This window comes from Crocodylus porosus, unplaced genomic scaffold, assembly GCF_001723895.1.
Source record: "Crocodylus porosus isolate Cpor-Errol unplaced genomic scaffold, CroPor_comp1, whole genome shotgun sequence".
Lineage (NCBI taxonomy): Eukaryota > Metazoa > Chordata > Crocodylia > Crocodylidae > Crocodylus > Crocodylus porosus.
In genome coordinates, this window is record NW_017728931.1 from 66,267,923 (window position 1) to 66,286,015 (window position 18,093).

General features: G+C 41.9%; 1 protein-coding gene across 1 annotated transcript in view; it reads left to right on the plus strand.

The window, feature by feature from the left end:
* Nucleotides 1–18,093, plus strand: part of CUNH12orf50 (chromosome unknown C12orf50 homolog) — a 42,803-nt gene that overhangs the window by 1,158 nt on the left and 23,552 nt on the right. Inside the window, exons 2-6 of the mRNA XM_019545281.1 lie at nucleotides 1,745–1,864; nucleotides 4,202–4,325; nucleotides 14,701–14,859; nucleotides 16,520–16,597; nucleotides 16,690–16,803. Of these exons, the coding sequence (XP_019400826.1) occupies nucleotides 1,853–1,864; nucleotides 4,202–4,325; nucleotides 14,701–14,859; nucleotides 16,520–16,597; nucleotides 16,690–16,803 (487 nt within the window). The 5' untranslated portion in view covers nucleotides 1,745–1,852. The remainder of the gene's footprint in view (nucleotides 1–1,744; nucleotides 1,865–4,201; nucleotides 4,326–14,700; nucleotides 14,860–16,519; nucleotides 16,598–16,689; nucleotides 16,804–18,093) is intronic.

The following is an 18,093-nucleotide window of genomic DNA, read 5'->3' on the forward strand; positions in this document are numbered from 1 at the left end:
AATGAGAAATCTGAGGTTAACCTGCTTTAGAATAGCCAATAGCCTGGTTGCTTACCTGGTTATTTGAGAAACCATTGATCAAGCCTCTGCTGTGCCTAACCCACTCATGTCTTGAACTTGAGTCTTCTTCATTCTCAGGTGAGTGTCATCTGCAGTGGACTATTAACTATTCTAGTAGATATTCTTTTTTTTATTTTGACCAGTAATTCTATTTTGTAGCTAAGAAGACTTTCTTGCTGAATTGATATTTTCCAATGAAAAATCTTGTGCCAGTAACTCTCAAACATCTCTATTTTTGTGCACTGGAAGTTTTTGCGGGCAAAAGCTAGCTGACACAAGTGAATCTTCAGCTGTAGTGAAAATACATTTAGAGCAGGTTTGTCAAACTCACATGGGCCCCTGAGCTATGTCTAGTCCTGGTGGTGGCTGTGGTGTGAATGTCAGCAGTGCAGGGACTAACACATCTTTCCTACTGCTGACATATATCTCCAATGGGCCTCCATAGCAGAGAATTCAGCAGCAGGCCTTGCCTCTACTCACCCTACCTCTGAATCCCAGCCACTCTGGAAGCCCTGTGGGCTGAGTAAAATGGCTACACAGGAGGTATTCAGCCTCAGTCTTTATTACCCTGACCTAAAGTAATGCATGTTATGGTGAACCACTCAGAACCAGTGTTGACCAAATGAATGGAATTAAAAGAAGCAAACAAAATTAAAAGCTTGAAATCATTAATTTTTAGGAAAAGATTAAGGGCAGGATTCTCCATGTTCTAAATTAATTCTGTGCTGTTTAATATCAGCTACCCTCCCTCTACCTACCTCCCCTGCAACATTCCCACTGCAAAGGGGGAAGAAACAAGTGTATCGGCAGTTGACTTGGGGCTGGGGTGGGGGGAGTGGGGATATAGTTAAACTGAATTACTTTGTGCTTGCTTTCATAAACCCTATTATGGAGTTTATATTAGTGACAATGTTAGAGCGTGACACCTACCACTTGCTCTTCCTCTGTGAGTCAGAGGCTGGGGTACAGGAAGCTGCCGCCATCTCCTTATCGATTATATATCAGCCCCTACAACCTTCATCTGTGTAGCTCTTACATAGTGGTGAACAGGGACATGAATAAAAATCTATATGGCTTTGTTGCATGATTATTAAGGGAGAGTTCTGGTGACATTTGCAAGAATCTATGTAGAAACAATGAGGAGGGAGAAAAACTATTTCAAGATCTCTAACGGGATATCAATAGGAATAATAAGATAAAACTGGACAAGAGAAAAATTTGGTTGAATATAAAGAAAACAGTACTGTTCAGTAGACTATAGAATTGCCTTCCAAAATTGTAACCCCATCTTTTGAGTTATTTCACATTAAACTGGGCAGAACAATTACCATATAGGCCTGAAATGTCTTCCATTTGTGCTAGCATTTATTAGTTGCTTGAGACCAGTGGGCTCATTTCTGCCCTCAGTTGCACAATTGTGATTCCCAGTGACATGGGGTTTACATCTGTGTGGTTAAGTACAGAATTGAGCCTTGTGTAACTTTACTAATGTCAGTGAATCGGGTCCTAAATCTTTTCCATAATTTACAGGTGTTTCAGAGAACAATAATGGTGTGCTACATGGACCAGGGTATGCTCTACTTTCTCATTAATACAAACAATTTTAATAAGAGAATCACAAATAAAGCAACTGCTGATGCAAGTGCATGATACGGTTTTTAGAATCATCTCTATTACCTTTCAGGGTTCAAAGTGCCACTTCCGTCATTGTGAAAAAGCCCTTGGTAGTGATACTGTCTGCTCATTATGGAGAGAGGGAAGATGTTCACATCAACTTTGTGGATTTAGACATATGGAAATAAAGGTAAAATGTTGGAAGTTCTAAAGTACATACTCTTATGGGAAAATGGCTTTCACCTCTGCTAACCTCCCATCTAGCACCAAGATCAAACAAAAATCATTCTGGCAACCAGATGAAAGATATTGTGTGTGTATATGGTTGTTTGTTTTTAAAGTACCTGGATAACCCACACTGCATGCTTTAAAACCTATATATACTTAGGCTTGGCAGGATTTCATTTTTATTGATAGATATCAATAAACATTAATTTCACCTGACATTCACAGACTAACAGAAAATAATTCCATTGTTAATTGGTAATCATCACATTTTACATAAAAGAGAAATTTAAAAAAATCTGTGATGGAAGTAAGGAAATCTGGGGCAGGGGGCACTGTGTGTGAGAATAGTCCACTGCAGGAGCTAGGGGCCCTGCCAGTAAGGCTGTGGTAGGAGAGGGGTTTGGAGGGGCAGAGCTGGTAGTAGCTAGGAACTCAGTACTGCCAGCTACTTGCTATGCCCAAGTCCCAGCTGAGGCAGGAACCAAACTCCCACAGAGCTTAGCCCCTGAGTAATCAGGGCAGGGGCCAAAAACCTGGGCTAGGGACAGACATTACACATAAACAGGTTTAAGTGATCAGAAACTGATTTAAACCTGTAACCAGAACAGAAGTTCAGTGCACATAAACCAGTCTGAAAATGGCTGAAACCAGTTTAAGATAAACCTGGTTGAATGTAGTATCAGACTTAACTGATTTGTGTCAAACCAGTTAATGCAGTGTCTATCCCAGATACCTTCCTGATTTAAATTAAATCAGAGACCCCCAGAATCCCAGATGTTTTGCTGGCCAGCGCTCTGGTCTCTGCTCCAGCCCAGCTGAGCTGGCTTCTCCCTTGCTGGAGCTCTGGCAGAGACTTCAGACACAGCAGGGTCTGCCTGGCTTCCTCCTGCTCCCCCTCTCCCTCTCACCACTCCCTAGTCAAGCAGGGGTTCCCCACTCTGCTCTGCCTTATGCAGACACCTCTCAGCATTAGCTAGCATAGCGCATGCTGGCTATGGTCTCTGCTGTGGGAGAAAGAGCAAAGGCAGGCAGCACAGTGTCTGCTTAGGGCTTTTTTGAGTTAATCAACAGGCAGTTGGTAATGTCCCTCCATTCCTTCCTTGGAAACAGTTGTTTAAGAAGAGCTTGAACTAATGAGAAATACTTTTGTTTCACTTATGAGCTGATAAATGCTCCCTGTGTAACTCCCTCCTAAGTATGCTGTGTAAATCCCTGCTGGCTCCCTTGCTGACCAGCAAGGGGGGGACCCCTCCCTAATTAAAGCATCCTGATAGGGCCTGGCCACACCCCACCTTAGCTCAGCACAATTGAAGCGAAGGGAGGGCTACTCTAGCATCCCCCAGCTTCTAGCTTGAGCCACTGCAGGCATGTGCCTGCATTTCTTCAGTCCAGAGGGGATGTCTGGACAGTTATAGACTGATTCAGCCTAGGCAGGGTAGATTAATGTGCAAAGATTGGATCAATTCAGGCTCAGGCTTTTTGAAAGTCTGTCCCTAGCCCTTCAGAGCCTGGCCCAGCCCCTGTGTGACTCAGCAGGGGCTAAACTCCCACAGAGGCCAGGCTGGGCCAGGCTCCCTGGGTGTTTGGCCCCTGGCCTGGCTGGGACCTATGCAGAGTGAGGGCCTGGTGGCATCGGGCTCCCAGCCGCTACCAGCCCTATACCTCCAACCCCCACTCCCTGCACAGCTTTACTGGCATGGCCCCCAGCTTCTGCAGCAGTCACAGTTTGTGTGTGTGTGGGCACTAAATCAATAAAAAAAAAAAAATTCCCCTTATTTTGCGCAATCCTGACACTTTCAATTGATAAAAATTGAAACAAATGCTTAAAAATAAACATCAATTTTAGCCATCAAAATGAACTGCCTCTCCAAGCCTGTATATACTCATTTATTATTAGTCATGGGGTGTTTATATATGTGCTCTGGAGAGTGAGGGCTTTAATTAGAGCAGTTCCAAGAACCACTCTAATTAAAGCACCTGAAGCATCTCATGTATCAGTTTCCCCACTGAAAAATGGGGGTGCTTGAACTAAAGTTCCTTGAACAAGCTTTAGTTAAGGCGCCCTGGATGCCATTTTTCAGTCTGGGGATGCTGATACGTGAGATGCTGAAATCTCTTGGAGCACAGCAATTAGCACTCCAACGTACTGTAATTACAGCGTGTCAGAGCAGCCTTGTTTAACTTGTATATAGCCTCCAGGAAAATATACTCTTTCTTTTAACCCATATTGTTTTTAATCATTGCCCTATTTGTTTGTAGTTGGTTCATATAATGATGTCTGAAAACTCTTTTTTTTTAGCAAAAATACAACAATATCTCATGTTTCTGGGAAACTCAGCCTTTAGGCTGCGTGAGGATCAGTTGCGTCTTTCATCATAGCAAACCACGTAATATAAATGGACTTTTTTTACCACCTAGTAGCAGTGAGTAAAAATATTTTCTCAGTAATTTAGACTTTCAAATAGATATGCTAAAGCATACTAGATGCATGCTTATAGAAGGCCTATTTAGATGAATAATTACAATATTTTCAATGAGGTTAAATATGATCTCAGATCAAAGTTAGTAAAGGAATTGCAACTATGTTACTAGGGTTGTCATACAGCTTTCTTTAGTCATGGTGTTAGGAATTTCCATAGCTAACTGTTATACCAAAGGTGATGTACTCAATAACAGCTCAGTTATATGCCCCACAAGTGAACAATGCAGCCTGTTATGTTTTAAATGCTGCCTATCTTTGGATGTACTGTATGACTGTCATGTCTTGTTTGCAACGCTCAGTAATTGTATATAAGAAGTCAAATACATTTAAGGATTTTGTTTTGTAGAAAAATCCTTCAATTTCTTACTGTTCCTGAAAAGTCTTCAGCATGCAGACATGTGTGTTGACTCCCAACAGCATAATGGTACTGCCAGAGGTCTTTGCAGGGCTTAACTATAGTACGTGATCTGAAAGTCAAGGCAATACAGTGCTTTTTCTTTTTCCCCTACAGAGTGTACAGTATTATTTGAAGGCACATTATGGTGCAATTTTACAGGATGTATTTTAGAGGCTATTCATTATATAGCCCTGATTCACTGGTTAACCACTCATGCACACCAATTGGTTGTAATTATAAACAGTATTTGCTTACTGTAGCACCACATGTGCATAGCTCATCAGGTAAACTTTCTAAAACAACATCTAAAATCATCCATTCCATCCGTGGTTTTCATCTTAATATCAGAAGAACAAAAAAAATTTTCCGTTTCTGTCATCCAGTGGTGGCTGCTTTTCTCACATTACTGATCCAAATGATTTAATTTTCAGTTTGAAGGGCAGAAGATATGCAAAAATATTTGTCCCATTTCTTGACCTTACATAAGTAGCCACAAGTCAATATATAAACAAGAATTCATCCTCCTTTGCATTGTTTGAGATTACAACTGGGATGAAAGTAGTTTTCCCATCCAGCAAAAATTATAGAGGTTTTTCTATTCTGCTCCAAAAGAAACAAAGAGGTTTTATAAGTTCCTTCCCCCAACACATACACAAAGCTAGAGACAGCCATGCCAGAGTAGCACTATATCTAGGCAGCCAGAACATAGAGTAGATTCAGGACAGGGATTTGAAGCTGGATCACCCACATGCCACCTAACTTTTATGCACCTGTGCCCCAAAGTAGAAGTCACAAATTTAACGTTGGTACCTATAATGAAAGAGGAGACTTAAGTGCCTCACAACAGGATTCAGAACCATTATTACATTGAGTGGGGGGCACTTAAGGATAGAAAATTCTAACGAGGATATACGTGAAATCCCTCTCCTCTTCCAAGGAGAGATCCCTTCTTGTAGGTGTCTAAATCATGTATGACTGACTTGCTCTTCACTTTTAAAATACAATCAGAGGTAGCAGTACAACCTTTTATATAATATCCTAGCACTTATGGCATATTCTTAGGTTGTAGTACAGGCCAGGTAGTTGGCCTTCAGCAGCCTCAGGGAGTTCAAACCCACGTCTCACCTGGGAGTATCTTTATCAGTCAGCTAATGACCTGGTCAACTCTCCTCTCCTGATGAAGTTTTGCTTCTCTGAAAAGTAAATATGGAATTTGTGAGTCAGAGAGATAGAGAAATCAGAAGGAAGAATGAATCTCCAGCCCAGTTATGAGGGTACTCTCCAGTTTCTGGTCCCTGATCTCAATTTTTTTTCCGTATTATATCTAATGAATTTATTGCAATGGCTCTCAACCTTTTTAGACTCAAGTCACCCCTTGATAGACTCAAAGCACACCTCAAAAATATCAGCTTTTAGTTTTCACTTGTTTTTGACCACAGACAAATAATAGAGGACATTTTCTGTTGCAAAGAACATCCAGACAGATGGTCTTTTTAACACTCTGGATTCCCATTTAAAATCTTGTAGGCTTATCTTGTAAATCATGTTTGTATACCTAACAGTGCTAGTTACGCACTGTGGCACCCCTGAAAGAATTTAAATGCACCCCAGAATGCCACAGCACAGCAAAATCACTGGTTTAATGCAAAGTACATAAGCAGTTACTGGAGCGGTGACCAGAACTTAGTATCCTACCTCAGGAGCTATCTGATTGAATGCCTAATTAGCTTTCTGTGTCTAGGAAGCCAGGCCTTAGGCCATAAACCTAGAACTCTCATCAAACCTAATGCTCTAAAGCTTGCAGCTTTGTCTTGGTCTCTGATAACCTGGCCTTGACCTTGCTCTGTGACACTTGTCTTTTGATTCTGACTCCTGATTCTAGTTTCTGACTTTAGTTCGTCTCTGGACTCTGGGTCTTGGCTTTCTGATCCTAGTTCTTAGCCCCTGGTTTTCTAACCCTGGATTTTAGTTTCTGGCTTACCTCCGGACTTTGGGCCTTAGTCTTGGCTTTAAACATTAGAACAGGCCACCTGCCCATGCTCTGATTCCTAGCACTCACTTTTTAGAGAGTGCCTTTATCAAAAGGCTACGGAGTCGTACTCCTTCTTGCATATTCCAGTGACATGTGGAGAAGAAATAGGGTTAAAACCCCTTTAAGCTAAGGAAACCCTGAGAATTCAGCTCTCCCACTTCCTGAGCAAGTGTTCTAGCCACTAGTCTACTTTACAAAAAGTGTGTGGAACTGTCAGTAACATGCCTTCTTGTGTTTTTTCTTCATTTTAATGAAAATGGTTGTAACTACTATGCCATATATTGAGCTAACTGCTGTCTGTGTGTGTTAGCTTTGATCTTGAGTGGAGGGATGTACTATTGGTGAGTCCCAAATGGTCTTTTTCAGTCTATAAATGCCAAGATGGTGGCACCTCTGGGTCAGGAGTAGTAGAATTTAAGCATCCAAGAAACCCATACTGGTGGAAAAACTACCAACCTATGGCCTCCCAGTGACAAATGACTTCTGGAAATCACCTACTTGAACACAGACTTCTAAATGGCACGTATGTGCATAAAAAGAATTTAAGTACACTCTTGGATCCAGTCGTTAGCACTTAGAAATTACACTGATAACCACTAGAAAATGTTAAGATCCTAGATAGGCTATGTACAGTAGTTAGGAATTCCAATGAAAAAAACAGCCAGCTACAATCATTTACTGTTCTTGGCTAGATGTAATGTCACCAGCAGTCCACACTGGGGCATCATATGGAACAAGGGTCTACAAGGCATTTTTTTAATATTCCATTACATACATGTCAAATCTCACTCATTTGCAGGCAGAACAAAGTTCTACTGTTGCAGCCTGCATCCAGGTCATCTTTAAGTGCTCATTTTTCCTTTCTTGACTTCACTTAAGTTTTTTCCAGGCTGGGTGTTTTAGGAGAACATCTGAAGCAAATACCTCTTACCAATGATTTCTCTCTTACTCAAAGGTTTCTGGAAGACGGACTGTTTCTGGGGAAAATGATAAATTCTTTCTCAAACCCTCCCAAGGACAAACTCATATTTCTTCTAATGGAGTTTGGTCTGGCTTTCAAGAGTGGGATCAACGTGTATAGAACTGAAGTTACAGACAAGGATTCAGACTTTGTAGGCAAAACTACTGAATTTGATATTCCCAAAGAATACAAAGTTGTTTTTTACAGATTAGATTGTATTGTGGAATCATAAACAATTGGGGTTGAAAGCAGCTGCAGGAGGTTATCTAGTCCAACCCCTTGCTCAAAGCAGGACCAACCCCAACTAGATCATTCCAGCCAGGGCTTTGTTGAGCCAGGCCTTAAAAACCACCAAGGATGGAGATTCTACTGCCTTTCTAGATAACCCATTTCATTACTTCAGCATCCCCCAAGTGAGAGAGTTTTTCTTAATATCCAACCTGAATAAACTTCCCTTGCTGCAACTTGAGACCATTGTTCCTTGTGGCTGTCATCTGCCACCACTGAGAACAGTTTAGCTTCATCCTCTTTGGAATCATGCTTAAGGTAGTTAAATGCTGCTATCAAATCTGCACCCCTGCTCCCCCCAGTCTTCTCTTCTGCATACTAAATAAACCCAGTTCCCTCAGCCTCTCCTCAGAAGCCATGTGTCCTAGCCCCCTCACCATTTTCATTGCCCTCTGCTGGGCTCTCTCCAGCTTGTCCACATCATTTCTGTAGTGGGGGGCCCAAAACTGGATATAGTATTCCAGGTGTGCCCTTAACAGTACAGAAGAGAGCAGAATTATTACTTCCCTTCATATTCTGGCAACACCCCTACAGCTGTTGTTAGCCTTCTTGGCAACAAAGACACTGCTGACTCTCATCCATCTTATGGTCCACTGCAACCCATGGGTCCTTTTCTGCAGAGCTGCTGCTTAGCCAGTTGGTCCTAAGCCTGTAACGGTGTATCGGATTATTCTGTCCTAAATGCAGGACTTTTCACTTGTTCTTGTTGAACCTCAGGATATTTCTTTTGGCCCAATCCTCCAATCTGTTGAGGTTTCTCTGAATCCTAGCCCTCCCCTCCAGCATATCTACTCTTCCGCCCAGCTTGGTGTCATTCGCATATTTTCTGAGGGTGAACTCCGTGCCATCTTCTAGGTCATTGATGAAAATATTGAACAAAACTGGCCCGAGGACCAACCCCTGGGGTATTCCACTTGATACCAGTTGTCAACTAGACATTGAGCCATTGATCATTATCTGTTGAACCCAATGATCCAGCCAGCTTTCTGTCCACCTTACAGTCCATTCATCCAACCCATACTTCCTTAGCTTGCTTGCAAAAATGATGTGGGAGACTGTACCAAAAGCCTTGCTAAAGTCAATGTATATCATGTTCACTGTTTTCCCCACATCCACAGAGCCAGTCATCTCATCATAAAAGACAATCAGTTTGGTCAGGTATGACTTGCCCTTAGTGAATCCATGCTGATCACTTCTTCTCCTGCAAGTGCTTAGAAATAGGTTCCTTGAGGACCTGCTCCATGTTTTTCTTAGGAATTGAGGGGAGGCTGACTAGTCTGTAATTCTTTGGATCCTCCTTTTTCCATTTCTTAAAGATGGACAGTATATTTGCCCTTTCCCAATTATCTGAAATCTTCCCTGATTACCACAAGTTTTCAAAGATAATGGCCAGCAGCTCTGCAGTCACATCAGCCAACTCCCTCAGCACCCTTGGATGTAACGCATCTGGCTCCATGGACTTGTATACATCCCGCTTTTCCAAATAGTCCCTAATCTGTTCTTTCATCACTGATGGCTGCTCACCTTCTCACCAAACTGTGCTGCCTGGTGCAGTAGTCTGGGGGCTGTGACCTTGCCTGTGAAAACTGAGTTAAAAAAAGTAATTGTGCCTCCCACATTTTCCTCCTCTTCTGTCACTAGGTTGCCTCCCCCATTCAGTAAGGGAACCACACTTTCTCTGACCTTTTTCTTGTTGCTACATACTTGTAGAAAACCTTCTTGTTACCCTTCACATTCCTTGCTAGCTGCAAGTCCAATTGTGCTTTGGCCTTTCTGATTTCATCCCTGCATGCTTAAGCACTATTTTTATACTCCTTCTTAGTCATCTGTCCAAGCTTCCACTTATACGCTGCTTTTTGTGTTTAAGCTCACTGAAGATTTCCCTGTTAAACCAAGCTGGTCACCTGCTCTATTTGCTATTCTTCCTGCACATTGGGATGACTTGTTCCTGCTCTCTCAGTAACGTTTCTTTAAAACACAACCAGCTCTCCTAGACTCCTTTCCCACTTTGACTCATCTCCCAGAGGATCCTGCCCAACAGTTCCCTGAATGAGTCAAAGTCTGCTTTTTTAAGTTCAGAGTCCTTACTCTGTTGCTCTCCCTTCTTCCTTTTGTCAGATCCTTTTGTCAATCATATCACTGCTGCCTAAATTGCCATCCAGTTCTACATCCCCACCAATTCTTCTCTGTTTGTGAGCACAGTCAAGAAAAGCACTACCCCTAGTTGGTCTCTCCAACACTTGCACCAGGAAGTTGTCCCCGACACTGTCCAAACACTTCCTGGATTGCCTGTGCACTGTTGTATTGTCCTCCCAGCATATGTCAGAGTGATTGAGGTCCCTCATTAAAACCAAGGCCTGTGATTGGTAAACTTCTACTAGTTGTCTAAAGAAAGCCTCCTCTACTTCATTCATGTGGTCTGGTGATCTATAGCAGACATCCACCATGACTTCACCCTTGTTACTTTCTTCCCTGACCTTTAACTAGAGACTTTCAACAAGCCTATTTTCATAGTCTACTTCATAGGTTTCATACTGGAGCTTTGAGCAATCATACAAAACCTTCAAAAAATGTATACAAAAATTTCAGAATGTTACTTCCAGTGCAACATCTCATCCTCTTCTCTCCTGCCTGGCCTTCCTGAACATTTTGTACCCACTCATGACAATACTCCAGTCATGTGAGCAATTTGACCAAGTTTCTATTAGTCCAATCATGTCATAGTTAGGACTTTCAGTTCTTCCTGCTTGTTTCTCAGACTCTGTGCATTCATGTACAGACACGTGAGGTAACTAGCGAATTGCCCTACCTTCTTAGGATGAGTGAAGAGGCCTCCCCCATTGCTCCTTCCTCCTTGTGCTTCCTCTGGGTCACTCTTTTCCCCACTAACCTCAGGGCTTTGGTCTCCATGCCCTGGCGCACCTAATTGAAGGCCCTCCTCAGTAGTTTAGCTAGCTTGTTTATGAAGATGTTCTTTGCTCTCTTTGTCAGGTGGATCCTATCTCTTCCTAGCAATCCTTCTCCTTGGAACAACATCCCATGGTCAAAAAGCCAAAACCCAGCTGCCGACACTACCTATGCAGCCATGTATTGATCTGCAGAATGTATATGCCCCTGCCTGGGCCCTTCTCCTTGACCAGAAGGATCGAGCAGAACACCCCGAAGCCCTGTAGTCACTTTTGATCTGCTCAGGGTGAACCCTGGCAGTATTGTTGGTGCCCACATGGATGGACAGAATGGAGTAGTAGTCAGAGAGTTGGATACATCTTGGTAAACCTTTCATGACATCTCAGATCTGAGTTCCAGGCAAGCAGCAGACCTCCCAGGTCAGGCTGGCAGATGGATCTTTTCATTCCCTACAGAAGGTAGTCTCCAACCACTACCACCTGTCACTTCCTCTTCTTGGCAGTGGTCCCAATCCTCCCTACCTTGGTGATTTCTGGCCTGGCCTCTTCCACCAATGAAATGCAGTCCTCCTTCTCTGTTGCTAGCACTCCATATCTGCTCTTCAGGCAAACCATTGCAGGTGGGGATGATGACTTCTTCTAGGTGCCAGAGGTCACAAGCTTCCAGGGAGTCCATACTGTCTTCCTTTTCTAGCACTACCTCTAGCAGTCCTTCCTCCACAATCCTTGAGGTTTTCTCCAGCATGGAATTGATGAAGTAAGTCCTCATGGTGGAGGATGTTTCAGAGCCTTGCTACCACCTTTGGCTCTCTTGCCTTCTCCCTGAGAGACACCACCAGAAGGCACCACTCACATCTCAGGCACTCCCCCACCTGGCTGACATTGGAAGGAACCTGAAAGCTTCAGTCTGCACAGCACCAAACCAAGACCTGGGTAGAAGCCTCAATGGTATGTGGTTCTGCCTGGACAGACACCTCACAGGTGCAAGCAGAGGAAGAGCTAGAAGTGGTAGTGGCTCTGGGACTGCAACATCCTCCAGCCATCTCCCTGGGTCTTCTAATTTGCTGTCTGTCACTCTTTCCAAGCAGACCTTCCTTAGCAAATGCCTCTGTAGCTGGCCCATTAGCTGTTCCTTGATTCTGAAGGGTTCATTATTCCTGCAAATCTCATTCCTCTCAGCAGGCTTACAGTGAAGGAATGAGAGTTTTCAAGCAAACTCCCTAGCCAACTTCCCCTCACTCTGGACTCTAGTTAAACAAGGGGCTTAAGTATTGGTCTAGCTGCTGAGTTTTAGCTGCTTAAAATAAAACTATATAGGTTAGTCAGTCTCAAATTACTTATAAAAAAGAGATTAATAATGGTAGAACTTTTTGTTTTCTTGTGTTTCTTTAAACCAAAACTATGACTTTATTTATAAGGTAAAGAATTAAGGCTTCAGACAGGCCTTAATTCAGTTTCTCCTGGGAGAGTCACTGCTCTTCCAGGAGAAAACACAAGTGTATAGAAGTTCAGGCTTTTTCTCTCACGCTAAAAATGGCCACTCCAGGAGAAAAATAACCTGGGAACAACCAGAGTTAAATCATTCCCTGGGAGAGCAAATGTCTATATATTCCATGACCTCTCTCAGAGGAGAACATAGTCCTCTAGCTTCTCCCCCTTTCCCCTGTCCCCAGAGAGACTCTGTGGACTCTGCTACTCCAGCAGAGAGCAAAACACTCCGCCTTCACAATCTCCACATTTTATCACAGGGAAGCAAGCTGACTGGGCAGCCTGGGTCAGCCAATCTGGGCTGCCCTATGCACAGATGCAGTCTGTCACTTTACAGACTAAGGAAGCTTGCAGAGCATGCCTGAGATGTGTGCGTAGGGTTGGCTGCACAGTGGCAGCACTGCAGGTTCTCTGCTCTTCAGGGCCTCAGTATTTGAATGTTTGTAGACAGAGGTCCAGGTATGTTTCTCTACCAGGAAGACAAACGTGGGAGAATTTTCTCAGATTATTTGAATGCATGTACACAGTCTAAAAGGGAAGTGATTCCATAGGATTTAATAATGTACTGCAGACCTTTGTGACTGATGTCAACATTTGGATCTGTATGGATTCTAAAAATATAGGACTCATGCTGTAGTCAATACTGAATTGTATGTGGTCCTTAAACAATGTACATGTCATGAATCTTTAGTTTATATTTGTCTTGTCTAAATTTAAGACTTTTAGAAAGTAGTTTAGCTTTTTGTACATTAATTTCTTTAACAACATTATCTTAATAATGGCACCGCTCATCATTGCTATAACATTGAAATGTCCTATATTGTGGCATATTTCCCATAATGACTGAAATGTCAGTTTTGAAACTAGGCATCTGATTTTGGCAAAATGCTTCCATTTCCTACCATAACTGTAAGAGAAAATGCAGCCTGGTATAGGAGTCTTTGCTGTTTCAGAGAAAATCCTTATTAAAGGAGCATTCATATTTCATCAAAGCCATCTGTTTCATAGAACTGGGTTTTCTGGGTCCTGTGTCTTGCAACTGCCATCATGATGCACATTCAGGTCAAACATTTTGTAGTACACTAGATAACCTAAGGCAATATTAACAGAGAAAGCTCTGTTTTCAAAAGAACATTTGTATATTTGCTACTTTTTCACAAGGCCAACTGGAAGAAATATTGAAGAATTAACACATGACTTACAGCTAAACGTATATAGAGACATTAAATTGAGTCTTATTCACTGGTGGAGTAAATCTTTACAGGCTCTCTTCATGTACAGTTACTCTTTTTGTCTGGGAGAACAAGCCATTACATATTACAAACTTCAAAATGTTTCTGCTTTATAAATCATATTTGACTGAGAACAATAAAACAGCCATTCTTTATCTTCAGCATTTACTGCTTGCTAACAAACATAGTAGAAGGAATTGTCGACTCTTTAAGGGTTTTATTAAAAAGTTTCACTTGCTGCTATTTCTGATAAATTTCTAAAATGCTTGTAGAAAATGCAAATTGGAAAAAAAAATAAATCCATGTTCTCCATAATAATATTGCACATATTAAAACAGCATTTATCTGTTATAACAATTACATTTTGTCTTAAAATAGTTACCAGTTCATTGTAACTATTACATGTAGGCATTATGCCTCTCTGGGTGTGTATACACGTGCATTTACACCAGCTTAAATTTACTTTACAGTAAATTACTGTGCAATAAGTGGGAATAGGCCAGCGTCTACACATGCAGGAAGTAAAGCACATTAACACTGCACATGGAATGACTTGGGACTAAAGCTAATACCAAATCAGTCCACACACAGTGTTACTGCACAGTAAGGCATCTCATCTACACATGCATTACTGCGCAGTAACTAATTGGGCATATATTTGATACCTGCATGATGCAGGTATCAAATTACACTCAAGTTGGCATAAGTCACCATATTTACTGTACAGTATGGGCATGCACGTGTAGATGCATGCCCGTACTGTGCATAATTTCGGTTACTGTGCTATAAATGCACACATGTAGACATGCCCTCTGAGTCACGGTTTCTTCATGTGTTTCTTTGCTGGGAAGAATCAACTTTGTCAATGCCTTGCTCAAGACACTAAAATTTGGCCATTTCCTTCTTTGTAACAAAGTAACAGAGAATTATGATTCAGAAGTATAATCAAATATTGAAAAACAGGTTCTCTATTGCCTTATTAGCAAACTGAACGTCATGTTCTTTCTTATAGATGTCACACACACACAAGATTTTCAGGAAAGTACCCTGCATCCTGTCCTTAGCCAAGAACCCCTGAAAGGTCAAGAAAGCACTTTAAGACCCATTCACCCTCCACTCATCATAAACATCAGCCTTGAGGAGGAAGAGGAGGAGGAACAAGAAGAAAACTGTAAATATAATTTTTATTTTATGTAAAACTAAAACTGGAGCCTGGCCAGCCAGTGCCATACTCTGGCGGCCAGCCAGGCTCCATGTGCTTGGATTGCCACTACTGCAGCCTCAGTAGGTCCCTAGGTAAGGCTTCTGGGACCAGCCCAGGTGCTAGCCCTAGCTTCTCCTACCCCACCCAGGTCAATTTGGCACATACCGGAGCGCACACGCAAGAGCATTCCCCCAGGAAAGCTAGCAGTAGCACAACTCTATGCTGCTGCTAGTTGTCCCCAGAGAAATGCATGGGAGCGCTCATCTGGACACAACCTTAGAGACTAAATGGTTCAGACAGGCATGAGCTTTCGTAAGTGACAGCTTGCTTGATCAGATACTATGATGCTAAGAGATATGTTGGGAGATTACTCATTTAGCAGGGACATATCTGTAGCAGGTCAGAACATTCCCATGTTTTCTCTCCAATGGGAGCTGTACAAACTCCCTGGGCTACACTGGCCATGGAAGTTACTCTGTTAGTGTGTTCTTTCCCTTTTGAAATGGCTGTTTGCATTACAATGCAGACTGCATGTAGCTACCCAGTCTTGAGGCAGAGTCATAGACTTAGGCTGGATCCAGTCATGCAGGCATGTGTGGTTTGTGGTGCCACAAATCTCTTTGTCATGCCTCAAACTGTGCATGTTGCATGTTAAACCATGCCCCACACTGCTAATTTGCAGCATGGGGGCAAAATTTGCTACCAAGATTCCCCAGTGTCCTGTACCCCAGCCAGCCCCTCCTGCAGCATGTGAAGCAGCGGGGCAGTGTGTCCCACTGCAAACTGTGTGAGCACGGGTGTGCACCACAGGACAAAGTAATGGAAGCAATTTGTGCTGCTACTGTTTGTGCTGCTGCAAACACAGACCCCTGCTCGTGTGGACGCAGCTTTAGAGTGCATCTACAAACGATAATTTAATTTTAAATGTTTTTAAACAATTTCATTTATGTCAATTGAGATCCCTACATAGACCATCTTATTTCAGGTCAGCTATCAAAAAAGTCATTCTTAAATTGTATGTGTAGGGTTTTTAACTGGTTTAATTAAATCAGCTTAAAATGAGCTCATGTAAAATATGGCTTAGATAGGATTGATCCTGCCTTGAGCAGGGTTTTGGACCTCCTAAGGTCCCTTCTAACCCTCGTTTATAATTCTATGAATTAAGCCTGAGAACATTTCCTCTGTAGCCAAGGCCACTAGCCAGATCTCTTGCAAACAAATGATCATAGATTTACTGAGTATACTTAGGGCATCGCCAAACAACTCAATAGCAGGTTATTCAAAATCTTGTAAACACAAGATCCTTTCCCTTATATGTGAGTACATTTCTTTTGAAGACTGAGGATTTCAAGAAAGCCTTTTAAATGATTTTAATTTAACCATCACCAAAAGTGAAAATCTGGCATTATCATCATAATAGTCATCAGCCTTTTGACATGCATCATTATTAAGACTGTATTGCTGAAAATATCTAGCATTAAGAAGTATCTTTTCTGTCTGAAATCCAAAAGTCAGAGGGTTGGGATAAACCTATAACAGAAAGAAAAAAAGTGACCACTTCTCTGTAATGAAATTGTTTATAACATTTAAATAGGAAGACCTTAACTATTCAAAATGTTTTCTACAGGTATCTCTAATTTATTGATAAAGACTCCTGCAGACATTGAGGAAGAAAGAGCAATAAGGGAAATATGTTATAAATCTGGTAAATATCTAATTTATTAAGTCTTCTAAAATATTTATTTAATCACTATAGTAAAGATTTTTTTTTCTTTCTTCTGGGGTATACATGATTAGGAGAGTATTACAGAATTCAGACACCTCAGGAAAACTACTCAGTAAAAATTATGTCTTCAGCACTGCAGATTGAGCTCTTGAAGCCTATCGAAACTGGCAGAGATTTACACGAAGGCAAGTACTTGACTTGTGATGATTTTAACATCAAAGATAAAGATTTTACTTTTCTTGCTACTAGATTGTCTGACATTTAGTTTTTGAACATTTCCAAAAGCATTATTATCCATAATGAAATTAATAGAAATACTCGCATTACCATTTGAGAATGTAATGGAATTTGACTGCACATAAACTGTTGGTGTAGAATGGACCTTCTCCACTGACTGTAGTAATGGTGCTCAACCCCCAGCCTGAAGGTCATATGCAACACTTGGGGCCATGTAATATGGCCAGCAGGGCTCCCTTTAGGTCTAAAAATTTTGTGGCAGAGCAGCAGTGGTAGCTAATGCTGGATTTCTGGACCCATGGTGAGTCTACACTGGATAGCATGGTCCTGCATGCAGGATGGGACATGCAGGATCAGGGCCAATTGTGGGTGTCCAGAGTGGCATGGGGCCTGTCCTGGTATGTGAGGCTGGGCCAAGGTTGTGCATTACCGGATCAAGGTACTCAGGGCCAGTTGAAAGCAGCCTGAGACCCAATCCTGGTGCATGGCACTGGCTGAAGCAGTGGGGCCTAGTTCTGGTGTATGGAGTCGGATCCAACTGGCAGAGCTGCCCCACACCACTCATCTTGCTCACTGGGCAAAAAGATTGAGCATCCCTGGACTACAGTATTGTGGATTGAAGTCACACCAGCTAAGTAGACCTGAGACTAATATCCCTACATACACTGTGTTGAGATTCATGCCCTGGTTTGTCCCCAAGGCTAAGTACACACATTCAAAAAGCCTGAGATAGAATTAATCCAAGTTATGCGGTTTTCTGTCAGCAGCATAGTTTAGACCAGTAGCGAACATAACACACATTTGCCTTTCGGTGGCAGTGGGGCAAATCTTAGACTGGGTTCAGCCATTTTGAAACCAGTTTGTGTTTTTAATCTGTCTCAGAGAGGATTAAATTAATAACCATCATTCATATGAAGTTACTACCTACTTACAGTTCAAAGCAGCTGTTCTTTCCTATAGTCCATTTGTGATAACATTTCACAAGAGTTAAAGTCCTTGATAAGTTTATGTTCTTCATATGATGTAAGATATAAAATGAAAAGATATACTTTAGGTACTTTAATTACAGTAAAAATCAGTCAAATGACTAATAAGAATGAAAAAAGGGACACATAGGAGAAGATTAGAGGACATTTACACAGAGATAAATGTGAGGAAGAGAATGACATAATGTTCAAATAATATAGTTTCATAGTTTCTAGGGTCGGAAGGGATCTGAGTAGATCATCTAGTCCAAT